Genomic DNA, 27,947 nt, shown 5'->3' on the forward strand with positions numbered 1-27,947 from the left:
AGATGCAGTGTAGTTGTAGCCAGGTCAGTCCCTGGATAGTAGTGAGACAAGGTGCATGAGGCATAGACGCCGACACCGTGGGTGCTCGGGGCTGAAGCACACATGGGGAAAAATTAGTGGGTGCTCTGCACCCACTAGCAGCCAAGCTCCCCCTCCCCCCCGAGCTTGCCACGTCCCCACTCCTCCTCCTCCTACCTCCCAGCGTTTCTCACCCTACCACTGTTTGGCAGTGTTAGCATGCTCCAGGAGGGAGGGGGAAGAAAGGCAATGTAGCGCGCTCAGGGGAGGAGGTGGGGAAGAGGTGGGGCTGGGGCAGAGCAGGGGTCAAGCACTTAGGGGAAAGTGGGGAGGTTGGCGCCTATGGCGTGAGGCAATAGATCTTAGTGGATCAAACGTCTCTTGGTGAGAAAGACGAGCTTTCAAGCCACACAGCGAGCGCTCTTCTTCAGGTCTGGGAAAGGTACAGCTAAGTGAATGGTGGAACAGATGATTGTTTAGCATAAGTAGCTGGCACATTTCAATGTAGAATGGTCCCTTAGAATGTGTGTTTGTGCTAAACAATCTGTTCCACCATGCATTTAGCTGTGACGCTCTGTGTACTTTCCCAGACCTGCAACAGAAGTTGTCCAATAAAAGATATTACCTCACTCACCTTGCATCTCAGTTTTATTAGACTTGGCTGGTTTCAGTTTCTCTCAGCATCACATACAGTGGGTGAAATACTGGCCCCAGTGAAGTCAATGAGAGATCTTTCTTTTGATCAGTAGGTCTGTGGTACAGACCTTAGCGGGTTTGTATTTTTGTTAATCAGTATTTGTATCCATACATCTACTCAGAAGTTTTATCTCACTAGATTTTACAGTCTTTTAGCTGCAGTTCTGTACCCTCACTCCTATGCTATAATCTGTCCTTCTTGTGTACTTTATTACTAGGGTTTTCAGTATTCAATCAAGAAAGTTTAGCGTCAAGTACAGATTAAGAGTGATTCCATTAACAATATGCCCCCAGAGAATGCTGCACAAGTGGGTCAGGCCACTGCAAATCAGTTTAGTGCCAGAGTACTCCCTCTGACCACAAGAGTAATGCTACTGTTCTTGCACAAAAACCCTCCATCTTCCATTGCCCAATAGCCCGGAACTTCCAAGCCTTAAAAATATCATGTTGGTACACTTTGGGTATTTGTGATTCTGACCTATGTCCCATTTATTCCTTTGTAATAGATTTACAGTTTAGTGTTTATTTAATGATAATCTAGCCACGCCAATATCCTGTAGCATTTCTCAGGCAGCTATAGTGTGTTGAAGGATCTGTTCACATTATGCCAAACAACAATACTTACCCAGTTGAAATAGCAGGGGAATTTACTTATGGAGAATGTGATTACCCGAGTTGGAATTTGGTCTGAATAGCATTCCTACATTCGCAAGTTGTTTAATGAGATTGGTGTTCACCACAGTGGCCAGGATCTCATCTTTCAAAAGACCACCTCTCTCCAGCAGCACAATGCCTTATGATATGTTGGAGGACCCAGGGAAGAGCACCACTTACAGCAGGAGTCAGCAACCTATGGCATAAGTGCCAAAGGCAGCACACGAGATGATTTTGAGTGGCATTTTCACTGCCTGGTCCCCAGCCAGCGGTCCCAGGGGCTCTGTTGCCATCCTGGGGTTCCAGCCACCAGCCCGGGGCTCTGCTCCTGGCCTCAGCCCAGGGCTCTGCAGCTGCCCTGAGCTGTGACCCACTGGCCCCAATCTGGGACAGTGAGGGGTGCAGACAGGGGCAAGAGGGGGCACAGCTCAGTGCCCCCCACCTTAAATATTGTTCCAGCACGACTGTACTGGGATATTTTTAGTCCTGATTTGCTGCTTACAGCACTATCTCGTCACGTGGAACAGCGCCTTGCGTTTCATGTTGTGTGCACCGTCTGTCATGATTTTCACTCCTCCCCCACCACTGTAAGTTGAGGGGTACATTTGACAAAAATGTCAGCTCCTAAGAAAGCAAAGTTAGATGTCTGTTCATTTCAGCCTTCTTGGACAGACACATTTGGATTTATTCAAAAGAAGGACTGTGCTGTTTGTGCTTTTTGTTGAGTGTTTGTCGCACATCAAGTGTTCGACGACATTTTCAAACGAAGCACAAGAAAACCTTTCTTGACAAAGCAGACAAGACTGAATCAATCAAAAAGGCAGTAGCAGGATATGAGAAGCAAAGCAGTGTTTTTAAATGCTTAAGTACAAGTAAAAATCAAGCCACAGAAGGAAGTTACAAGATTGCACAGTGCATTGCAAAAAACAGAAAGCCGTTTACAGATGGGGAATATATAAAAAAAGTTTCTCTCAGCAGTTCGGAGGTTTTCTTCAATGATTTGCCAAATAAAGATTCGTATCTAGAATAAAAGAACTGCCTGTCTCTGTCAGAACAGTTGAGAGACGCGTAAGTGAAATGGCAGAAAACATTAACGAAAAGCAGACAACTGCATTAAAAGACACAGCAGTGTTTAGCATTGCAGTTGATGAGAGCGTGGATATAAACAACGTTCCATGTTTGCAAATTGTTGCATGATATTGTGCTTCTGATGAAATCCAAGAGGAACTTTGTTGCCTAAAACCCCTGCATGGCACAACAAAAGGGGGAAGATATAGCAGAAACTTTTGTAAACCATTTTGAAGAACAAGGAGTTGACATCAGAAAAATATTGTGTGTGTCAACAGATGGTGCTCCTGCCATGGTCGGAAAACAAAAGGGATTTGTAAAGTTACTTGAAGATCAAATTGGCTGCCCGACAGTCAAATTTTACCATACCATCCATCAAGAAAACCTAAAATTTCTAATTCAGAGCTTAATGATGTAATGAATACAGTGGTGCAAATTGTGAACGTCCTTGTTGCTCGATCTGCTTTGACTCAGAGTTTCAAGCACTGCTAGACAAGATGGACAGTGCTTATAATGACATTCCACTTCACAGCAACATTTGGTGGCTAAGCCATGGCAAGGTTTTGGTATGCTTTGTAAACCGTTTTGATGCAATCAAAGCCTTTTTGTCAGAAAAAGGACAAAACTACGCCGAACTGGATGGTGACAAATGGCAGTGTAAGCTCATGTTTCTAACTGACATCACCGCTCACCTAAATAAGCTTAACCTCTGTCTCCAGGGTGCAGGGCAAAAGGTTCTGAATCTTTATGAAACCTGGAAGGCGTTTGTTGTAAAACTAGCAGTTTTTTCTCGGGATATTCGAACTTTGCCTTTCCGCTACTTCCAACACATAAAAGAGCTATCGATTCTGTGAGTGTCGATGAGATTGGATTATACATGCAAGAACTGGAATCAGAATTTTGACAGATTTCAAGATTTCCAGTGATTTGGCCCAATGCTTTCTTTTCTAATTAAACCTGAAAAGTTCAACAAAAGCGACTTGGATTTGTCTGTATTTCAGAGGTTGGGTGTTGAAGATTTCGAAATGCAGCTCATTCAGTTAAAAAGCTCAGAATTGTGGGCATCAAAGTTCGGAGATCTGCGGAGTGTACTTAAAGCTACTGAGAGAGATCATGGGGCCTCTGTTCTGACCTGCTGGACATCCCTGCCAGTGAAATTTAACTGTTTGAAGAAAATTGCATTTGCAATGCTTTCAGCATTTGGATCCACATAGCTGTGTGAACAGGTATTTTAACACATGAAACCTGTCCTCTGTCCCTCTCCGAGCTGGTTAACAACTGATCACTCAGAAGCCTCTATGCAGCTTAAAGTATCCAAATACATGCCAGACATTGGAAAACTCAGCAAGGAAAAGCAAGGGGAAGAATCACACTAAACTGATAAGATCGGCATTTTAATTTAATTTTAAATGAAACCTCTTAAACATTTTAAAAACCTTATTTACTTTACATATAATAGTTTAATTATAGAGAGAGGACCTTCTAAAAACATTAAGGTATTACTGGCATGCAAACCTTACATTAGAGTGAATAAATGAAGACTTGGCACACCATTTCTGAAAGGTTGCTGACCTGTAACTTACAGCATCACCATACTACTTCTTGCAATACCCTACATTATCCCTAGAGATCGTCTCTACCATGAGGGCTGATCTGGTCACAACACTCTCTTGCTTTGGAGCATCCACCCACTTACGGCTCAAGTTCCTTAACTGTGAGTTAAGATTTGTGTGCTTGTGTGACTGTCGTTCCTGTTGAACCAGTAAGAAACCCTGAGACAAGTTAGCCTCAGTCCTTTCAAGACACTAAAAATAAGGCTTTGCTAATCTGTTCCTAAAGCTATTACCTTTTTTGGCAGTTCTCCTGTCAAATAAATTCTCGTCCACTCTGGAATGAAAACTCAAGTCCATCTGACACCATTTAGACTTGAATTCATCCAGGCAACACAGTAAGAAAGATATTAGTTTAACGGGCTGGAAGAAATCTCAGCTTAGTCAGTAGTCCTTCTCTCTTGCATTCGGCAGAGCTACTTAAACTAGTCTTCTACAAAGGGGTGGGGATTGTGTTACTGGAACATATATTAAACAATGCAAACCAGGACCCACAGGGATTATTAATCGATTAGACAATTTCCAATAGAAATTTGTGCTGTTTCAAGGCTGCTTCAATAGAAGAAATCAAAAATTAGTTTAAGTGACAGTCAAGTAGTTAGTCATATAAGGTCAACTACCTTCCTTCAGGAGACCTCCCAGAGCTGCTTCATTTGTGAAGTACAAATGTTTATTAATATTACTAGGTTCTGGTGATATTCATGCTAGAAGCAGGTATCTAGGTACCCATAGGTTTATTAGTGGTTGAACTGAATTTATATTTGAACATTGGCCTGATATTATTAGAGAGGCATGTTCTAGTGGGGTGAATATAGGACTGACAGCCAGGAACTCTTTACTTCTAATACCAGTTCTAACACAGACTCCCTCTTGACCTTGGGCAGGTCACTTAGCCCTGGTCTACACTAGGACTTTAGGTCGAATTTAGCAGCGTTAAATCACTGTAAACCTGCACCCGTCCACACGATGAAGCCCTTTATTTCGACTTAAAGCGCTCTTAAAATCGATTTCCTTACTCCACCCCTGACAAGTGGATTAGCGCTTAAATCGGCCTTGCCGGGTCGAATTTGGGGTACTGTGGACACAATTCGACGGTATTGGCCTCCAGGAGCTATCCCAGAGTGCTCCATTGTGACCACTCTGGACAGCACTCAACTCAGATGCACTGGCCAGGTAGACAGGAAAAGAACCGCAAACTTTTTAATCTCATTTCCTGTTTGGCCAGTGTGGCAAGCTGCAGGTGACCATGCAGAGCTCATCAGCACAGGTGACCATGATGGAGTCCCAGAATTGCAAAAGAGCTCCAGCATGGACTGAACAGGAGGTACGGGATCGGATCGCTGTATGGGGAGAGGAATCCGTGCTATCAGAACTCCGTTCCAGTTTTCGAAATGCCAAAACCTTTGTCAAAATCTCCCAGGGCATGAAGGACAGAGGCCATAACAGGGACCCGAAGCAGTGCTGCTTGAAACTGAAGGAGCTGAGGCAAGCCTACCAGAAAACCAGAGAGGCGAACGGCCGCTCCGGGTCAGAGCCCCAAACATGCCGCTTCTATGATGAGTTGCATGCCATTTTAGGAGGTTCAGCCACCACTACCCCAGCTGTGTTGTTTGACTCCTTCAATGGAGATGGAGGCAACACGGAAACACTCCGATGAGTGTACCTTTTAAAATACTATACATGGTTTAAAAGCAAGCATGTGAAAGGATTACTTTGCCCAAGCATTCGCGGCTCTCCTGGATGTACTCCCAAAGCCTTTGCAAAAGGTTTCTGGGGAGGGCAGCCTTATTGCGTCCTCCATGGTAGGACACTTTACCACTCCAGGCCAGTAACATGTACTGGGGAATCATTGTAGAACAAAGCATTGCAGTGTATGTTTGCTGGCGTTCAAACAAACAGCCGTTCTTTATCTCTCTGTGTTATCCTCAGGAGAGTGAGATATCATTCATGGTCACCTGGTTGAAATAGGGTGCTTTTCTTCAGGGGACACTCAGAGGAGCCCGTTCCTGCTGGGCTGCTTACCTGTGGCTGAACAGAAATGTTCCCCGCTGTTCCACGGGGAGGGGGAGGGTTGAGGGGGTAGCCACGCGGTAGGGGGAGGCAAAATGCGACCTTGTAACAAAAGCACATGTGCTATGTATGTAATGTTAACAGCAAGGTTTACCCTGAAAGAGTGTAGCCACTGTTTTATAAAATGTATCTTTTTAAATATCGCTGTCCCTTTTTTTCCCTCCACCAGCTGCATGTGTTTCAATGATCACAGGATCTTCTCCTTCCCAGAGGCTAGTGAAGATTAGAAAGAAAAAAAAAAAACACACACACACACACACTCGTGCTGAAATGTTCTCCGATCTCATGCTGTCCTCCCACACTGACAGAGCACAGACGAATGCGTGGAGGCAAATAATGTCAGAGTGCAGGAAAGCACAAAATTACCGGGAGGAGAGGTGGCGGGCTGAAGACAGGGCTGAAGCTCAAATGTGGCGGCAGCGTGATGAGAGGAGGCAGGATTCAATGCTGAGGCTGCTGGAGGACCAAACCAGTATGCTTCAGTGTATGGTTGAGCTGCAGGAAAGGCAGCTGGAGCACAGACTGCCACTACAGCCCCTGTGTAACCAACCGCCCTCCTCCCCAAGCTCCATAGCCTCCATACCCAGACGCCCAAGAACGCGGTGGGGGGGGCCACCAGCCAACCAGCCACTCCGCCACAGAGGATTGCCCAAAAAAAGAAGGCTGGCATTCAATAAATTTTAAAGTTGTAAACTTTTAAAGTGCTGTGTGGCATTTTCCTTCCCTCCTCCACCACCCCTCCTGGGCTACCTTGGTAGTCATCCCCCTATTTGTGTGATGAATGAATAAAGAATGCATGAATGTGAAGCAACAATGACTTTATTGCCTCTGCAAGCAATGATTAAAGGGAGGAGGAGAGGGTGGTTAGCTTGCAGGGAAGTAGAGTGAACCAAGGTGGGGGTGGGTTTCATCAAGGAGAAACAAACAGAACTTTCACACCGTAACCTGGCCAGTCATGAAACTGGTTTTCAAAGCTTCTCTGATGCGTACCGCGCCCTCCTGTGCTCTTCTAACCGCCCTGGTGTCTGGCTGCGCGAAACCAGCAGCCAGGTGATTTGCCTCAACCTCCCACCCCGCCATTAATGTCTCCCCCTTACTCTCACAGATATTGTGGAGCACACAGCAAGCAGTAATAACAGTGGGAATATTGGTTTCGCTGAGGTCTAAGCGAGTCAGTAAACTGCGCCAGCGCGCCTTTAAACGTCCAAATGCACATTCTACCACCATTCTGCACTTGCTCAGCCTGTAGTTGAACAGCTCCTGACGAGTGTCCAGGCTGCCTGTGTACGGCTTCATGAGCCATGGCATTAAGGGGTAGGCTGGGTCCCCAAGGATACATATAGGCATTTCAACATCCCCAACAGTTATTTTCTGGTCTGGGAATAAAGTCCCTTCCTCCAGCTTTTGAAACAGACCAGAGTTCCTGAAGATGCGAGTGTCATGTACCTTTCCCAGCCATCCCACGTTGATGTTGGTGAAACATCCCTTGTGATCCACCAGAGCTTGCAGCACTATTGAAAAGTACCCCTTGCGGTTTATGTACTCACCGGCTTGGTGCTCCGGTGCCAAGATAGGGATATGGGTTCTGTCTTTGGCCCCACCACAGTTAGGGAATCCCATTGCAGCAAAGCCATCCACTACGACCTGCACATTTCCCAGGGTCACTACCCTTGATATCAGCAGATCTTTGATTGCGTGGGCTACTTGCATCACAGCAGCTCCAACAGTAGATTTGCCCACTCCAAATTGATTCCCAACTGACCGGTAGCTGTCTGGCATTGCAAGCTTCCACAGGGCTATCGCTACTCGCTTCTCAACTGTGAGGGCTGCTCTCATCTTGGTATTCATGCGCTTCAGGGCAGGGGAAAGCAAGTCACAAAGTTCCATGAAAGTGCCCCTACGCATTTGAAAGTTTCGCAGCCACTGGGAATTGTCCCAGACCTGCAACACTATGCAGTCCCACCAGTCTATGCTTGTTTCCCAAGCCCAGAATCGGCGTTCCACATCATTAACCTGCCCCATTAGCACCATGATGCATGCATTGGCAGGGCCCATGCTTTCAGAGAAATCTGTGTCCATGTCCTGATCACTCACGTGACCGCGCTGACGTCGCCTCCTCGCCCGGTATCGCTTTGCCAGGTTCTGGTGCTGCATATACTGCTGGATAATGCGTGTGGTGTTTAATGTGCTCCTAATTGCCAAAGTGAGCGGAGCGGCCTCCATGCTTGCCTTGGTATGGCGTCCGCACAGAAAAAAGGCACGGAACGATTGTCTGCCGTTGCTCTGATGGAGGGAGGGGCGACTGACGACACGAGTTACAGGGTTGGCTTCAGGGAGCTAAAAATCAACAAAGGGGGTGGCTTTACATCAATGAGTATTCCAATAAGAAATGGTGCACCTAAGTTATTGTTCTTATTGGAACAATGAGGTTAGTCTGGCCTCTGATTGATACATGGCTAGATTTACCTTGCTGCACCTTCTCTGTGAGTGACTGCAGTGTGACCTAGAGGAATGAGTCCCCTAGACAGGGGAGGGGGGGAAGCAAATGAGTAGAAAACAAATCTGGTCTATTTCTTGTTTTGATCCACTCCATCTATCTTTTACATCTTTGGCTGGCAGCAGACGGTGCAGAAGGACTGCAAGCCATCCACATCTCATGGCTGCTCGGCAGAAGACGGTGCAATACGACTGCTAGCCATCTTCATCTCTTGCCTGCCCGGCAGAAGATGGTACAGTACAACTGCTAGCAATCCGTATTGCCTGCCTGCTCACCATAAGACGGTTCAATAGGACTGACTGCAGGACTAAAGAGAATGACCTGGTCAAGTCACTCCAAACTTAGTCCCTGCGCCCATGTCTGTCCAGGCGCTCCCGGCCGACGAAGCCAGGAGCACCTCGGACATGACGATGACGGTGACCAGTCATATTGCACTGTCTGCTGCCACAAGGCAATGGGTTGCTGCTGCTGTGTAGCAATGCAGTACCGCCTCTGCCAGCACCCAGGAGACATACTGTGATGGTTACCTGAGCGGGCTCCATGCTTGCCATGGTATGGCGTCTGCACAGGTAACTGAGGAAAAAAGGCGCGAAACGATTGTCTGCCCTTGCTTTCACAGAGGGAGGGAGGGAGGGAACGGGGGCCTGACGATACGTACCCAGAACCACCCGCGACAGTGTTTTAGCCCCATCAGGCATTGGGATCTCAACCCAGAACTCCAATGGGCAGCGGAGACTGCGGGAACTGTGGGATAGCTACCCACAGTGCAACATTCCGGAAGTCGACGCTAGCCTCGGTACTGTGGAAGCGCTCCGCCGAGTTAATGCACTTAGAGCATTTTCTGTGGGGACACACACACTCGAATATATAAAACCGATTTCTAAGAAAACGACTTCTATAAATTCGACCTGATTTCGTAGTGTAGATATACCCTTAGACCCAGATCCTCAAAAGATATTTAGGCTCATCACTTCCAGTGAAATACCTTGAAGATCTGGGCCTTAGGGCCTTTAAAATAAACCATGTTGGAGGGACTGGTTACAGGATGATTGTCCCCCAGCACACTTAATGCATTGTTCCATGCTGCAGTATGGATAAGACTTGTGTTTCCTTGCAGCCTTGAACCTTGCTACAGAGCTGAATGTGTGTAGAGATATAGGTCCCAATTATACTGCAAGACAGAGCCATATTTTAACCCTATTAGGTTACAAAGGTGGAGGAAGAATAGGAGGTGGAAGAATTGAGGACAGGAATTTTCAGAATTGCTGGAAAAAACAGAGGACAAAAGAAGCTCTGCAAGCTGCAGTTGTTCCCAGAGATCCAGCCAGAAAACTAGAAAAAGAAAAAAAAAAGCAGTTTTATCTACAGGATAGCTGATTAGTGACTGATCTGTTAACTACCTCTACCACAGAAACAGGCTACCCTGTAGGTTGGATACTACTTATTAAAAAAGCTTTGCCAGTGTGTCCATATGACATTGTAGCATTTATTTAGAAATGGTAAGAAAAAAAGCTGCCTTCTAAAGAGTTCCTTGTAAGAGATTTAACTCCCCTTTTAAAACTGGGTGCTGAATCTCTTATTTATTAAGCATTATCTAATCTGGGTCCATAAAGTGTTCTCTTGTATGCCTTTCACAAATGAGAGGGTCTATGCCACCAACAGAGGAAGATAGTGTCTGCACTGAAGCACCTGGACTATGACCAAACTGGCAGTTTTCCAGAGCACTAAAACAAAAACAAAAAATGTATAAGTTCAGAGCAAGCTGCAACCAGCCATTCACCTCACAGGCACTTCCCAGAACTAGTCACACCCTGCTGGTGCCAGTCAGTCTTTATTGACTTTGAACATCAGAGCTGTGCCCTTGAACAGTGACAGTTTTAAATTAAGAGAAAAGACATTTTTAATCAGGTACTTTCCAAGCTCAACTATAGTTTTATAGGATATTGAAACTTTGCCTGCCTTCCTTTTCTCTGTGATGTTTAAAGTCATTAGTCCACACCAGCTTCTCTCAGTCCTGCTAGAGGAGGATAGGAAAGACATGGAGTGAAAGAGTCTCAGAGTTACAGATTCTACATGTTCTTGGTCAAAAAACAACCCGCAAACTTTTGATCATAAAGTATGAAGTTTTCTTCATAAAGCTGAAAGAGTGTGAGGGAGTGGAGTCCTGAGGGAACCCTGGAAACAAAAATATCACTCTGTACAAATTTCCTTCCTATAATAAAAAGGAAGTCAAATTCTTTGCTTGAAGCACAGCTATGCTGTTCAGTACATCCTCTCTGCTCCAACACCAGGAATTTTTTAAAATATTATCTTAGCGACAGCAGTAGTATGTGACTCAAGCCACATTAGAAAGGAGCCCTATGATTGCCTCTACAAACATATCTATATTGCCCATACAGGAATTATACAAATCAGGACCCATCTTGCAGAGATAATAATCAAGCACTCAAATGCTGGTTTTGAGGTCATGTTCTGGGTTCAGGCACAGGCATGAGGTTCTGATTGCCCTCAAAGGAAGCTCTTACCGACATATCCAAAACCAGAGATGGACTCATGATATACCCTGGATCTAAACTTCGGCTGTGGGTCCAGATGTGAACTTGAATGTGGGTCCATCCCTGTATTAGACTAGAACACAGCCATTTGTATCTTTGCACTAATTGCTTATTAGAGGGTACTGGGGGTGAAGACAACCTAGGTGTGGTCCACACTATAACATCTGCTGCTACTAGCACCAAAGGGGTGGCACCAGAGGTCAACTTTGCAAGAGCACACAAACCCAGACTGGTGGAGTTCTCAACCCCACCAGTCTCCTCCCAAGCTGAACTATGGAGAAAACTGGTCATTCATTTTCCACATGGCTGACTTTTTATATATTGCACATCTCATCTGAACTGTTAGAATCATAGAATATAAGGGTTGGAAGGGACCCCAGAAGGTCATCTAGTCCAACCCCCTGCTCGAAGCAGGACCAATTCCCAGTTAAATCATCCCAGCCAGGGCTTTGTCAAGCCTGACCTTAAAAACCTCTAAGGAAGGAGATTCTACCACCTCCCTAGGTAACGCATTCCAGTGTTTCACCACCCTCTTAGTGAAAAAGTTTTTCCTAATATCCAATCTAAACCTCCCCCACTGCAGCTTGAGACCATTACTCCTCGTTCTGTCATCTGATACCATTGAGAACAGTCTAGAGCCATCCTCTTTGGAACCCCCTTTCAGGTAGTTGAAAGCAGCTATCAAATCCCCCCTCATTCTTCTCTTCTGCAGGCTAAACAATCCCAGCTCCCTCAGCCTCTCCTCATAACTCATGTGTTCCAGACCCCTAATCATTTTTGTTGCCCTTCGCTGGACTCTCTCCAATTTATCCACATCCTTCTTGAAGTGTGGGGCCCAAAACTGGACACAGTACTCCAGATGAGGCCTCACCAATGTCGAATAGAGGGGAACGATCACGTCCCTCGATCTGCTCGCTATGCCCCTACTTATACATCCCAAAATGCCATTGGCCTTCTTGGCAACAAGGGCACACTGCTGACTCATATCCAGCTTCTCGTCCACTGTCACCCCTAGGTCCTTTTCCGCAGAACTGCTGCCTAGCCATTCGGTCCCTAGTCTGTAGCTGTGCATTGGGTTCTTCCGTCCTAAGTGCAGGACCCTGCACTTATCCTTATTGAACCTCATCAGATTTCTTTTGGCCCAATCCTCCAATTTGTCTAGGTCCTTCTGTATCCTATCCCTCCCCTCCAGCGTATCTACCACTCCTCCCAGTTTAGTATCATCCGCAAATTTGCTGAGAGTGCAATCCACACCATCCTCCAGATCATTTATGAAGATATTGAACAAAACCGGCCCCAGGACCGACCCTTGGGGCACTCCACTTGATACCGGCTGCCAACTAGACATGGAGCCATTGATAACTACCCGTTGAGCCCAACGATCTAGCCAGCTTTCTACCCACTTTGTAGTGCATTCATCCAGCCCATACTTCCTTAACTTGCTGACAAGAATACTGTGGGAGACCGTGTCAAAAGCTTTGCTAAAGTCAAGAAACAATACATCCACTGCTTTCCCTTCATCCACAGAACCAGTAATCTCATCATAGAAGGCAATTAGATTAGTCAGGCATGACCTTCCCTTGGTGAATCCATGCTGGCTGTTCCTGATCACTTTCCTCTCATGCAAGTGCTTCAGGATTGATTCTTTGAGGACCTGCTCCATGATTTTTCCAGGGACTGAAGTGAGGCTGACTGGCCTGTAGTTCCCAGGATCCTCCTTCTTCCCTTTTTTAAAGATTGGCACTACATTAGCCTTTTTCCAGTCATCCGGGACTTCCCCGGTTCGCCACGAGTTTTCAATTCAACTGTTCTCTCTCTCATTCAAAATTCTCCCATACTTTTGAATTTCAATTTCCTGTTTGGCCAGCGTGGCAAGCTGCAGGTGACCATGCAGAGCTCATCAGCAGAGGTGACCATGATGGAGTCCCAGAATCGCAAAAGAGCTCCAGCATGGACTGAACGGGAGGTACGGGATCTGATCGCTGTATTGGGGAGAGGAATCCGTGCTATCAGAACTACGTTCCAGTTTTCGAAATGCCAAAACATTTGTCAAAATATCCCAGGTCAAGAAAGGACAGAGGCCATAACAGGGACCCGAAGCAGTGCCGCGTGAAACTGAAGGAGCTGAGGCAAGCCTACCGGAAAACCAGAGAGGCGAACGGCCGCTCCGGGTCAGAGCCCCAAACATGCCGCTTCTATGATGAGCTGCATGCCATTTTAGGAGGTTCAGCCACCACTACCCCAGCTGTGTTGTTTGACTCCTTCAATGGAGATGGAGGCAACACAGAAGCAGGTTTTGGGGACGAGGAAGATGATGATGATGAGGTTGAGGTTGTAGATAGCTCACAGCAAGCAAGCAGAGAAACTGGTTTTCCTGACAGCCAGGAACTGTTTCTCACCCTGGACCTGGAGCCAGTACCCCCCGAACCCACCCAAGGGTGCCTCCCAGACCTGCTAGGCAGAGAAGGGACCTCTGGTGAGTGTACCTTTTAAAATACTATACATGGTTTAAAAGCAAACATGTTTAAATGATTAACTTGCCCTGGCATTCGTGGCTCTCCTGGATGTACTCCCAAAGCCTTTGCAAAAGGTTTCTGGGGAGGGCAGCCTTATTGCGTCCTCCATGGTAGGACACTTTACCACTCCAGGCCAGTAACACGTACTCGGGAATCATTGTAGAACAAAGCATTGCAGTGTATGTTTGCTGGCGTTCAAACAAACAGCCGTTCTTTATCTCTCTGTGTTATCCTCAGGAGAGTGAGATATCATTCATGGTCACCTGGTTGAAATAGGGTGCTTTTCTTCAGGGGACACTCAGAGGAGCCCGTTCCTGCTGGGCTGCTTACCTGTGGCTGAACAGAAATGTTCCCCGCTGTTAGCCATGGGGAAGAGGGAGGGGCTAGCCACACGCGGGGGGAGGCAAAATGCGACCTTGGAACGAAAGCACATGTGCTATGTATGTAATGTTACCAGCAAGGTTTACCGTGAAAGAGTGTACCCATTGTTCTATAAAATGTGTCTTTTTAAATACCATTGTCCCTTTTTTTCCCTCCACCAGCTGCATGTGTTTCAAGGATCACAAGATCTTCTCCTTCCCAGAGGCTAGCGAAGATTAGAAGGCGAAAAAAAATGCACTCGCAATGAAATGTTCTCTGAGCTCATGCTGTCCTCCCACACTGACAGAGCACAGACGAACGCGTGGAGGCAGACAATGTCAGAGTGCAGGAAAGCATAAAATGACCAGGAGGAGAGGTGGCGGGCTGAAGCTGAAAGGTGGCAGCAGCATGATGAGAGGAGGGAGGACTCAATGCTAAGGCTGCTGGAGGATCAAACTAATATGCTCCAGTGTATAGCTGAGCTGCAGGAAAGGCAGCAGGAGCACAGACCGCCGCTACAACCCCTGTGTAACCAACCGCCCTCCTCCCCAAGTTCCATAGCCTCCTCACCCAGACGCCCAAGAACGCGGTGCGGGAGCCTCCGGCCTCCCAGCCACTCCACCCCAGAGGATTGCCCAAGCAACAGAAGGCTGGCATTCAATAAGTTTTAAAATTTTAAAGTGCTGTGTGGCCTTGTCCTTCCCTCCTCCACCACCCCTCCTGGTGCTTCTCTCCTCCACCACCCTCCTGGGCTACCTTGGTAGTTATCCCCCTATTTGTGTGATGAATGAATAAAGAATGCATGAATGTGAAGCAACAATGACTTTATTGCCTCTGCAAGTGGTGATCGAAGGGAGGAGGGGAGGGTGGTTAGCTTACAGGGAAGTAGAGTGAACCAAGGGGCGGGGGGTTTCATCAAGGAGAAACAAACAGAACTTTCACACTGTAGCTAGCCAGTCATGAAACTAGTTTTCAAAGCTTCTCTGATGCGCACCGCGCCCTCCTGTGCTCTTCTAACCGCCCTGGTGTCTGGCTGTGCGTAACCAGCAACCAGGCGATTTGCCTCAACCTCCCACCCCGCCATAAACGTCTCCCCCTTACTCTCACAGATATTGTGGAGCACACAGTAAGCAGCAATAACAATGCGAATATTGGTTTTGCTGAGGTCTAACCGAGTCAGTAAACTGCGCCAGCGCGCTTTTAAACGTCCAAATGCACATTCTGTTAGGATATAGATATTCAGGCCTGTCGGTAAAGGCCAGTACTCTAAGAGTTTAGGTGTATTCTTATCACTTAGCTAGTTATAGAGGTATAAATGAAAGAAGCAAAATCACTGTCTACTGGTGTAAGGTCCTTCTCTTACCGTGACAGGCTGAGGCCCTGTTTTTAGGTTAAGGCCTTTGGCTAAGCAACAGAGGCAGCCATAAGCTGGGAAGTGAACGGTCACATCCTCACATTCCAAACTAGTCACATTGAAAGAAGGTGCTATTGGGCTGTTAGGAATACAATCCTGTCCTGATCATGCCGATCGAAAGGGAAGTGCCTAGAAGATGTAAAAGGAAACTTAGTTTGATAGCATCCTGTCTGGCAAGAACTCACTTATCAATAGCTGAGATGTGAAATCCTCACTTCTGTATTGTTTTGTCATTATAGTTCCCACTTTGCTATTGTTTGTCTGTATAATCTCTGTCTGGTTCTGTGATTGTTCCTGGCTGCTGTATAATTAATTTTGCTGGGTGTAAACTAATTAAGGTGGTGGGATATAATTGGTTACATAATCATGTTACAATAGGTAAGGATTGGTTAGTTAAATTTCAGGAAAATGATTGGTTAAGGTATAGCTAAGCAGAACTCAAGTTTTACTATATAGTCTGCAGCCAATCAGGAAGTGGGTGGGTGGGTGTGGGGAAAATGGGAACAGGGAATGGGGGTAAGGAAATTGGAATCATGTTTGGCTAAGGACAGGAATGGGAACAGGGACACAGGTAAGGCTCTGTGGTGCCAGAGCTGGAAAGGGGGACACTAAGGAAGGAAACTGGAATCATGCTTGCTGGAAGTTCCCCCCAATAAACATCGAATTGTTTGCACCTTTGGACTTTGGGTATTGTTGCTCTCTGTTCATGCGAGAAGGACTAGGGAAGTAAGTGGGTGAAGGAATAAGCCCCCTAACACATTCTACCACCATTCTGCACTTGCTCAGCCTGTAGTTGAACAGCTCCTGACTACTGTCCCGGCTGCCTGTGTATGGCTTCATGAGCCATGGCATTAAGGGGTAGGCTGGGTCCCCAAGGATACATATAGGCATTTCAACATCCCCAACGGTTATTTTCTGGTCTGGGAATAAAGTCCCTTCCTGCAGCTTTTGAAACAGACCAGAGTTCCTGAAGATGCGAGTGTCATGTACCTTTCCCGGCCATCCCACGTTGATGTTGGTGAAACATCCCTTGTGATCCACCAGAGCTTGAAGCACTATTGAGAAGTACCCCTTGCGGTTTATGTACTCGCCAGCTTGGTGCTCCAGTGCCAAGATAGGGATATGGGTTCTGTCTTTGGCCCCACCATACTTAGGGAATCCCATTGCAGCAAAGCCATCCACTACGACCTGCACATTTCCCAGGGTCACTACCCTTGATATCAGCAGATCTTTGATTGTGTTGGCTACTTGCATCAAAGCAGCCCCCACAGTAGATTTGCCCACTCCAAATTGATTCCCGACTGACCGGTAGCTGTCTGGCGTTGCAAGCTTCCACAGGGCTATTGCCAGTTGCGTCTCAACTGTGAGGGCTGCTCTCCTCTTGGTATTATTGTGCCTCAGGGCAGGGGAAAGCAAGTCATAAAGTTCCATGAAAGTGTCCTTACGCAGGCGAAAGTTTCGCAGCCACTGGGAATCGTCCCAGACCTGCAACACTATGCGGTCCCACCAGTCTATGCTTGTTTCCCAAGCCCAGAATTGGCGTTCCACCGCATGAACCTGCCTTATTAGCACCATGATGCCCACATTGCCAGGGCCCGTGCTTTGAGAGAAGTCTGTGTCCATGTCCTCATCACTCTTGTCACCGCACTGACGTCACCTACTCGCCCGGTATCGCTTTGCCAGGTTCTGGTGCTGCATATACTGCTGGATAATGCGTGTGGTGTTTAATGTGCTCCTAATTGCCAAAGTGATCTGAGCAGGCTCCATGCTTGCCGTGGCATGGCATCTGCACAGGTAACTCAAGAAAAAAGGCACGAAACGATTGTCTGCTGTTGCTTTCATGGAAGGAGGGAGGGAAAGGGGGCCTGACGATATGTACCCAGAACCACCTGCGACAAGGTTTTAGCCTCATCAGGCACTGGGATTTTTACCCATTATTCAAATGGGTGGCGGAGACTGTTGGAACTGTGGGATAGCTACCCACAGTGCAACGCTCCAGAAGTCGACGGTTGCCTCGGTACTGTGGACCCACTCCGCCGACTACATGCACTTATAGCATTTGTGTGGGGACACACACAATCGACTGTATAAAAACGCTTTCTACAAAACCGACTTTTATAAATTCGGCCTAATTTCATAGTGTAGACATACCCTAAGATCTGATATTAGTTAAGGGGAAGGACACAGATATTCCAATACAATACCTATAGATTGAACTGAAGCAAAACTTGTTAGTATTACTTTGAAAAAGCAGCGTCACAAATTGCAGATTACTAGGTCTGAAAAGCAATCAATACTGCAGAAGTCAGAGGGGATGGATTCAGTTTGCATTGTTCTTGCTAGTTGAACAGGGAGATTCTGGATGTGGGTATCACCACTCACATTTAAGACAGGAATGACAGGACTGTTGAAATGAATAGAAACTGGAAGTAACCTACCAAATAACTGATCGCTCCTCAGGGCAGTTTCCACAAAGTAATTCATCACTGTGATCCATGACTTAAATATCTTTGAACAACATTAATCACAATAGGACTGATCCTGCATCCTTTGAATAGCCATAGGTGCCACTGGAGTCAGGGGAGCTTTGGGTGCAGAGGGAGTACAGCCTAAAACCCCATATCTAATTGCAAAGAAGAATAAATCACTAAAAAGCATTTGGGAGCCTTGGCTGTATGTAACAGTCAGACAGGAAGTCTTCACCTTGAGAGCCCTAATTATGGAAAGTAGCACTGAAAGGGGTGGCTTTCTTGTTACAAAGCATGGGAAGTCAACTCCTCCAAGTTGTAGGCAAGTGCTGCAATTTAGTATTTTGTGTGTGTCACTTAATAGCCATTAAACTGATTGTTCAATTAATCCTACCGTTTTAAATCCCAGAGTTTGCTTTCAACAGTTTCTAATTCCTGCTATTTCTGAACTGCAAGTCCATTCCATTTATTTATTATTTGTATTCCAGTCGTGCCCAGAGGCCTCAGTCAAGAATGTACATGTGGTAGGAAACCAGCTCTGCCCCAAGGAGTTTACAATCCAGGGCCCTGACCCTGCAAAGGCTAGTAGTCCCATTGAAGTTAAATTCATGCATAATCCCTTGCAGAGTCAGGGTCTGAAGTGACTGATAGAGGGTGGGAGAAAGGAAGTATTCCCATTTTATACATGGGAAACTGAGGTAAGAAGTAACTTGCCCACAGGGATTGTCACCAAGCCAGGAAGTGAACCAAAATATCCCGAGTTCTAATTCAGTGCCTTAGCCACAGGGTCCACCTTCCTCTCATTCAGTTCTATTTTATATTATCAACAGGGGCATCTACTGGAAAGCATCATCGCTAACGTGATTGTCCCAATAAAAGGCAGCTCCCCTATTCACTGGATGAGCTGCTGAAACATTGCTGAGGTGGTTTGTGGGGGGTTTTAAAAGGAGTACATTGATACAGCACGCACAGCAGCACTCACACTGGTTACGTGTTTCCATTCCACCCCTTAGGTTTCCTTTCATTTAACTTCTTGAAGACTTTCAAAATTGGGTCTGAAATTTTCCAGATTTGGTCCCACCTAGAGATCTGTTATAAATCAGATCAAAAATAGGTTTACAGTTTGAGATAGGGGGAAGCCACCTATGCTTTTCTACTGAGAGATTCTTGCAACCTTTCTTGAAGTACTCTGTAGCCCAAACAGCTAAAGTTAGATAGCTCAAATGTAACAGAGAAACAAGCCACAGTGAGGAGAAGTGCTTTTGAATATCTTGGAGAAGAGTTAGGTTTAATTCAACTGAAGGTATGTCTACACTGCAAAAAGTGTGATCTTAACTAATGTGGATTAGCTAAATGGAGTTAACTTGGGTTAGAACAGCAGTGAAGACACAGCAATTAATATTAACTCAGGTTAGCAGCTGAAGTAAAAGCCTACAGGGATCTTGGGGTTGAACTTGAGCTGCTAACCCAAGTTACCATGTTTTCACTGCTATTATAACTCAAGTTAGCTAACCAAAGTGAAGAATGCTTTTTTTTTTTTTTTTGGTGGGGCGGGGGGAAGGTATATGCAGAGTTATGAGCCTTTGGGAAAATAGGTCACATTCGATACACACCTAATACAACTTTTTAGCCTTGTCAGGAGTGCAGACAGGAGAGGCTGTACACACCTGGCTAATTTAGCAGCAGCATTAAAGACTCCTTCCAACAGCCACCACTCTCAGCCAGTCCCCATCTCTTGAAGAAAGGCACCCTTCATTGGGGGTTCACAGGTAAAAGCTTCAGTCTCACCTTGTCATCCGCAAGTGCTTCATCCACATCCATCTTCCTCCTTCGTTCCAGTTAAGGGGGCATCTACTGGGATCTACAGCCCAAAAGCCAAAGGGCTGCTTACATCAGGTTGCCATGAATAGAAGAGTCAGCAAACAAGCTCACCAATGCTAACTTCTAGCTATCCCAGTCCATCAGCTGATATACCTTGAAACCCCTCACATACACCTCCCCAGCAGGGCCCAGCCTACTTCCCAGCTCACCCCAGTGCTTTGGGAGCAAAGCCAATTTGTAAGAACAGGAGCTATACATGAGCCCAGCTGGTCCATCTCCTACCACTCATTGGGCTTACATTAACCCCTTCCTTACCCTCAGGGAGCATGGGGTTCCTACAGCCCCTCACAGACACACTACAATGTTAGGTCCAGGTGCAGAGTGAATAAACTAGGGCCCTGCGGGAGTCCTTGCCTCATTCAGTGCATATTTATTTTGTAGGACAGATAGCAAAGGGCTCGTTGCTGTGGCAGGAGCAGGGATAGAGCATTCCAATGGGATTTATCCCAATCTGTCTAAAGCATAGAATTGCTGATTCCTTTAAAACAAAAGCCTACCAACCCCACCTCCATAAAACTACACTAAGAACATTAGGGCGAATAGCGAGCAACTCAAGACCAAGGAAATGACAAGGCCTTCAACAGATCTATGTACATGCATCGTACTAAGCATTGATTTAAGCCTTAGCAGGATCAGGACCAAAACAAGGCCTGTCACGCTAGGGTGGTCCCCTGAGAATCCCTTTCAGCCTCAGTCACTCACCACAACAACTCCAGATCACCGTCATCACCTTTTATTGGATTCTTCTAGCAGGCCATAGCCTGTGGCGTTAGTAGTATATATTTACAGTCCATAGCCAGCTTTCCCACTTGCAACTAGGAAAAGGAATCATACTACCAGTATCTAGGCCTGTATCTGCCAGGCTTCCTTCATGTCTGTTCGCATAATCCCAGCTGCTGCAAGGGGGGGATCTTCCCCCCCAATTAGCCCTTCAGCTGTAGCACTATTCAGTTAATTGAGACCCTCTGTCAACTATCTGGCTTTGAATTAGGTCCTAATTACTATAGCCTGGTGGGTATTAGAGACAGGGTGCTGATTTCCCTCTTGATTTAGCACCCCTGTAGCAAGGACCCAGGCCTGCAGCTGGTCCTATAGGGTCAGGAGCTCATGCAGAGCTAATTGCAGGACAAGGCAGGGCCTATGTTTGCATTAGACCAGAGCAAAAACTTGATGTTTTTGATTTGGGGGCTAAACCAAAATGTCTGAAAAATAAAAAATGAGTTCTGTTCAAACCAAAAGTGGGGTTGGGTTTTTTCCAGTGTTTCTCAGCAAAACAAAACCCATTTGGTTTTGGATCAAGCAAAATATTTCATTTGACCCCCAAACAATTTTTTTTTCAGTTTTTTTGTTTAGTTTTGGGACGTTTGGGGATTATTTTTTTTTAACCTTTTAAAAAAATAGCTACATTTCAAAATGAAACAACACTTCTGAACTAAAAGTTGAAACAAAACGTTTCAAAATGGCTGAGATGAATCATTTCAACTGTTTCAAAAAACAAATTCTTCTTTTTCTTTTTCAGCCTAAACTATTGACCGAATTTAATCTGAATTCACGAGTCGTGTCCGTGCCTGTCAAAATGAATATTCTGGCAAATGTACTGTTTCCTGAAAAAATGTCCTCAGCTCTACTTTGCATGTGCAATCTTCCCCTGGCCCATTGTTTGTGTGCATTATGATTTGGGGCCTGATTCTGCACTGAGTGCTCAATGGGTGGACCCCTTTGTCCATGCACAGCCCCACGACTTCAATGGGGCACTGTGTACCTACAGAGTCTGCTCTTCCAGAACTCATTGCAGGATCAGGGCCAAAGCAATACAATACAACACCATTTGTTTCCCTTACAAACTTAAGTGAAACTCTCTAGCATCTTGAAAGATGGGCTACATATGCCAGACAAATACAGCCGTGAAAGTCAAGCACACAGAAGACTGTGCTAATACAACGTGTAACACAGACTAAGTAGAACAACATAGGCCTTAGCTACACAAGGACAGTTTTTGAAAGTGTTCCTACTCTTGTTTGCGGGTGAACCAAAATTAACAACAGTGGACAACTGCGCCAATATTTCCCTAGTATAGCCAAGGCCTCAGGGTAATGGAGAAAATGTGCAGCTAGTCAAAATCCATGTTAGTTATCTGCATACTTAACTGGTTCATCTCCTGCATGGCCACTAAAGAAGGCTGTGCTGCTGGTTGATAAGAGAATGTGTAGTACACAGGTCCTAATCCTGCAGTGAGCTCCACCTGTCAGGACCTTATTGCAAGACCTGGCCAAAATTAAAGAATAAAACAGATTAGAAAAGTGATCAGAGAACAACTGTCTAGAAATCTAGTGTGAAACTCCGTGGCAATAGAATAGGGTAACCCCCAAAGGATGCAAAAATATGTCAAGCTGTTGCTCCTGTATTTAGGGTAGTAGAAAAATCCTGTCTCAGTGCATTATCTAATAGGCCTAAACTCGCAAAAGTGACTGATTTGGGGTGCTCAACCTGAGACACCTGAAGGGGCCCTAAATGCTGAGTAGCTGCCCTCTGAAAATCAGCCCTCTTTCAAACATATCAAATTGGACAACCTGAAGTTGAAGTACCAAAATCATTAGCCAGTTTTGCAAATGCAGGCCACAGTGTGCAATCATGTAATGAAATGAGTCGTTCCTGTACGCAGAGCCCTATTTTGGTGTTGAGTTATTACAGACAATATGAATTATTTCAAGAGCACAGTGAAACCTGCCTCACCAGCTAACCAGTCCCTCTGCCCTAACAGCCTGTAAGAGATTAACTGCATGCTGCCATGTAGCCAATTATATGGCCAAAATAACTGCAATGGCTGTTTTTCCAGTGTTAGACCTACGTGGAGAATGTAGTTGGGTCTACAGAACTCCATTCACCATGGTGTACTTCTGGACAGTGCAAAGTGGGTATATCTGACCACACCAGTTTGGGTTTTCTCTTTAACGTATTTTATTTTCCTATGCGTGCCTGTCACATCCTTCAGCACCCTTTCCCCTCCCAAGGTGTCACTCTGTTAATAAATTGTAATATGTCTGACATATGGCATAGCAGAGGTGTGTACACAATCTGTCTGTTAAGCATAAGGTATTATAAGTGTAATCCTGTCTGCCTGCAGATCTGGGAAAACAGAGCAAGCTGCTGACTGAGAAAGCTGGGAGTTGAACTGTAGACCCACAGAGAGCTATCCTGCTCATGTAAGTCGGCGTAGTTCCACTGAAGTGGCTAAAGAGCTGGCCCGCAGTTTGTGAGCTTGTGAAGAAGTCTGGCTGTCCAAATAGCATCTGGCACAGAGAGGAGATTGTCAGAAAGGATGTTTGTAACAGGGCAGGCTGTTACCATGATCTTGGGTCAGACTGCGCTCTTAGCCACTCGGCTATATAGCAGGCATAACACTTGAAATCTATGGAGTTACTGTGGGTTGCTGATGGTGTAACTGAGAGCAGAATCTGGCCCTGTGGCTCTGAACTATATGTGAAGGCCAGATTCTCAGCTTGTGTCAATCAGCATCACTCCAATGAACTCCACCGAAGAAGAAGAAAGGGACTAGGTCTTTTGGAAATCAGGCACTCAGCATGAACAGTGTGTGAATACCAGGGGATAGTGGGCTGAATGAAGTCTGTTGGAGGGCTAGGGAAAATCAGAGTTCAGGGATATGGTTTGGGTGACTATATTTTAAAACAAAATACCCCATTGCCATTCCCTCCTAGGTTCTGTCCACTGGCATATTTTCCACCCTGTTCCCTCATACTACTTTTTTGCTCTTCATCCCACCTCACCTCAAGTCCTACCTTCTTCCTTGCTTCTCCGCTCCAGTCTTCTGCCTCTGGAAAGTCAGCCCTAGCAGGCTGCATCACTGTTTCCACAATGGCTCAACGAGTCTAGTATGATGACTATTACAGGCCCAAGTTTAAGGGTAAGGAATCTGCCACCAAGGGAGGGACTTGGTGGTGTTCTGACTCGGGGGATTTCAGTCTGGTATGATACGTGTAGATACAGCTCGCACCTACTCCGATTGAGATCAAAGGGAGCTCTGGCATTAGCACCTGTGAAAATCAGGCCGCTTTTATTCCGGAGCCTAAATATCAGAAGCCAGTTGAAATTTGTTCACAGAAATATTTCGGTGACCAAAAAATGGGTCTTCTGATCAAACTGAATGTTTGTCTTAGAAATGCCTTATTTTGATGGAAATTTTCTGGGCTTCTAATGAAAAATGGGAAACTGAAAATGTTAACATATATATAAATTTTTTTTACCAAAAGCAGTTTGCAAAAAGCAAAACATTTTCCATTTCTGGTTGAAGATTTTTGTCAAAATCTTTCAAAATTTCCCAGGAACATTTTTGTTTTCCCCAAAAAAATTTCCTGTGAAAATTATTGGTATTTTTCAACCAGCTCTGCTGCATGCTTATTTAGGTGCTTATCTTTAGCCACCGAAATGCAAAGTAAAGAAGAAAGTAAAGCACAAAGAAGTACAAAGCACATTGTTTTGATGTAGTAGCCTTAATTTTTTTTTTTTTTATTTTTTTTTTACAAAATCATGTTTCTTTGCTGGCTCTCGAATTCACAAAAAGCATCTGTCATTTGCAAAGTCTTAGGTCCTAGTACTGCTGAAATGTGATCTAGTGTGGATCTCTTACATCAGTGCAAAGTACCATTGAATTCAGTTTAACTCCATGCAGTCATAAAGATTCACACCAATACATCTATTTGCAGGATTGGGTCCATAATAGGAAGTAGTGAAGTTTTGCTCTATAGATGTGCTTGGAGAGAAGTGAACTCAACACAGTCCAGGGATAGTACTGGTATAATTTTGAGATCCTTCATTCCAAAGATTAACTGAAAGCTGTAAACCCAAGTTTAGCTCTCCATTGAATTCATGTTATTTCCCCAACTGGTAAACCGCAATAACAACAGGACTTTTTATAAAGGGACAAATCATCTATGAGAGGCATATGTATCTCTTCCTTGCCACACTCCCTCACATACACCTCATCACCTCCAAATCCACCGACCAGCTACATTTTGCACATGTGGGTTCCTGCTCATTTTAGCCACTCTTTGTTGGGCCCAACTGTAAGATTCAAGGAAGCGAGAAAGCAGGTGATGATCTTGTAGCTAAGACCTTGGACAAGGACTCAGGAGATTTGGGTTTTGTTCCTGGCTCTGATACTAATGTCCTGTGCGAACTTGAACAAGTCCAATCCCATAGCTGTGCCTCAGTTTCCCCACCTGTCAAATAGGGATGATGTGAGGATGAATTCATTAATGTTTTGAGGTGGTAGATATTATGGTAATGGATGGAGCCATGTTCAGACGTAGATGAGACTTCACAAAGGATTGTAGTAATCACTGGCCACAGAGCAGGAGTGTAATATTTTTGATCATTCATTCATAAAACCACCATTTAATGAAAGATCTTCAAATAAGGACCAGGCCACAGGCTAATTCATAGCTGTTTATTGTAAATTATTCAAGAGTTTACATGTCATTAATGGCAAATTAACACTGTTAAACACCTGCTGGATGAAGTACAGAATAAGGACAATTATTTTATATTGGCATCATTTAAAAAAACAAAACTAAAGAAAACTGAAACAAACCCAAAAGAACTGAGTTTGGTTTGAAAATTGTACATCTTTCCTGAAAATAACTTGGCCTGATTCTCATTTATACTAAGACCATCCCTCCCTCCTCCCTTTGCAGTGTAAATGGGCGTGAAAGTGGGCACATGCACGCTGCCAGAAAAGGGCAAAGGGAATCTTAGGCCTGGGCTACACTAGAAAATTAGACCGGTTTAACTATGTTGGTCAGGGGTGTGAAAAATCCACACACCCCAGAACATAGTTAAGCTGACCTAAGCCCCTGTGTAGACAACGCTAGGTTGATAGAAGAATTCTTCCATCGAGCTAGTTAGTGCCTCTCGGGGAGGTGGAGTACCTAACCCCTCCCATCAGCATAGGCCGTGAAGCGGTGCAGCTGTAGCATTTTAAGTGTAGACAAACCCTGTAAATGAGAATCAGGCCCTCTGTCTTCAAAAGTGCTCCAGGGCAGACAATATAAAGCCTTTCTCCTGCACTGGCTACCATCTAATACAAAGGGCTGTAGGTCCCATTAAATCGGACATTACAAGGCAACTGTTAAATCCAGAATCTACATAACTTTTTTAATATATATTTTGCTCTGAAACCAATAGAGGCTGCATGCAGTTGTAACATAAGGAAAAACTGTGATCTAGATAAAGGCCAGGTTTTAAAGACCTGATAGTGAAAGCTGGGAAAAAAATTAAGACACCTATTGTGCAGAAGTAGCTAAAATATGCATGCAGCTGTGGTTGTGACCTGTTAGAATATAAATTAGGTCTCCAAACATTTAAATCGAAGCTTTTTTTTGGTTTAAGACATAGTTGAGCAGTATATCATTACGAGTTACAATGTTTATGTGACAATGAACGAATCAGCTAAGCATGGCATCAGTTTGTATTTTGGCTTGTATAGTGTGTAGCTTTTAACACAAAAGCCTGCTTAGCAATAAATGAATTTCATATAAACAAAGACAGTGGAGCAAGGGTCTTGCAACCAGGATAAAGAAAAATAAGGAAACAGATTTTCAGACAAACATCTTTTTTAAAACTGATTTTCCCCAGTACAGGGGATTTTTTAAACATTCTTTTCTGTTTGTTTTTGCAACAGCATATCAGGCCCTATCTGCAACCCCCCTCGCCTCCCCCCCCAAAAAAATTATGTCTCAAAGTATGTTTGGTCGACTAGTAAAAACAAAACAAACATTCACCTGGACCGCACTTTGAAAGGATAGTTAACTCCTCCATCTTGCCAGGGTTAACACGAACAAGCATATTACAGTGTACACTGGACTTAAACTAGAATGACTAAAATCAAAGATCTAGGATGTTTAACACTAATATTAAATAATATCCAATATTTTTACACTTAATAGTCTGGGATTTGGACATAAAACAGCTAATACGAAAAGAATTGGGACGAAATTCACCCCTGACATAAAGCCACTAAAGTAAACGGAGTTATCCCAGGGATTAATTTAGCCCATTTTATCTGAAAAAACTATTTTTCCCAAAGAAAAAATGCACACACACACACACACACATACAGACACACACGACAGCATCGATTTACACAGAAATGTTACATTTTCAAGCACTGCCATCACCAGTCCTCTCTTTGCGGGCTAAGATCATCTCCTTGGGAGCCTGTTTTCGGTCAGTAACCAACCCCAACCAAAACATGAAGTCAATGAACCATGTGGTTGGGTTGAATTTCAAGCCAAGCTCGCTGGCTGAATAATCAAATGGAAAGGTGTGATGGTAATTGTGGAAGCCTTCACCTGGAAAAGCAAAAAGAGAGATTTTAAGTGCAGTGGCCAACATACGTCTTGTGATTAGATAGATTAGGGAGATAGATAGAAGATACCCGATCCTGTAACATGTTCTACCCTGGTGCAACCCCACCAGGTGCATCATTGATTTAAAATGCAGAGCGAAAAAGTTGCAGGATCGTGGCCTCATCTATCTATCTCTGGCTTCCCTTTTTGAAAAAGTTGCACCGGTTTCACAAATATTGGGTTTTACATTGATTTAGTTAAACTGGGCAAACTGCGGTGTGGATACTCATCTCAATTTACAGTTGGTTTACATCAGGGGCGGGCAACCTTTTTGGCCCGACGGCCACATCGGGCTGCGAAATTGTATGGAGGGCCAGGTAGGGAAGGCTGTGCCCCCCAAAACAGCCTGGCCCCCGCCCCCTATCCACCCCCTCCCACTTCCCGCCCTCCTCAGAACACCCGACCCATCCAACCCCCCTTGCTCCTTGTCCCCTGACCGCTCCCTCCCAGGACCCCCCCGCCCCAAACAGCCCCCGCCCCCCGGGATCCCACCCGCTATCCAACCCCCCCCGCTCCCTGTCCCCTGACTGCCCCCCGACCCCTATCCACCCCCCCATCCACCAACAGGCCCCCCGGGACTCCCACACCCTATCCAACCTCCCCTGTTCCCCGACCACCCCGCCCCAGAACCTCCGCCCCATCCAACCGCTCCCTGTCCCCTGACTGCCCCCTGGGACTCCCTACCCAACCCCTGCACCGCCATGAGCATGCCACCG

At 45.4% G+C, this 27,947-nt stretch overlaps 1 protein-coding gene and 1 pseudogene across 1 annotated transcript in view; both read right to left on the minus strand.

The window, feature by feature from the left end:
- The window catches only part of LOC125635436 (rho-related GTP-binding protein RhoC pseudogene), a 57,668-nt pseudogene extending 37,921 nt beyond the window's left edge, over positions 1-19,747 (minus strand).
- Positions 19,748-25,257: 5,510 nt separating this feature from the next.
- Positions 25,258-27,947, minus strand: part of SCD5 (stearoyl-CoA desaturase 5) — an 82,724-nt gene continuing 80,034 nt past the window's right edge. Inside the window, exon 5 of the mRNA XM_048847854.2 lies at positions 25,258-27,174. Coding sequence (XP_048703811.1) covers positions 26,984-27,174 — 191 coding nt within the window. The 3' untranslated portion in view covers positions 25,258-26,983. The remainder of the gene's footprint in view (positions 27,175-27,947) is intronic.

The sequence above is a fragment of the Caretta caretta genome, chromosome 4, assembly GCF_965140235.1.
Source record: "Caretta caretta isolate rCarCar2 chromosome 4, rCarCar1.hap1, whole genome shotgun sequence".
Taxonomy (NCBI): Eukaryota; Metazoa; Chordata; order Testudines; family Cheloniidae; genus Caretta; species Caretta caretta.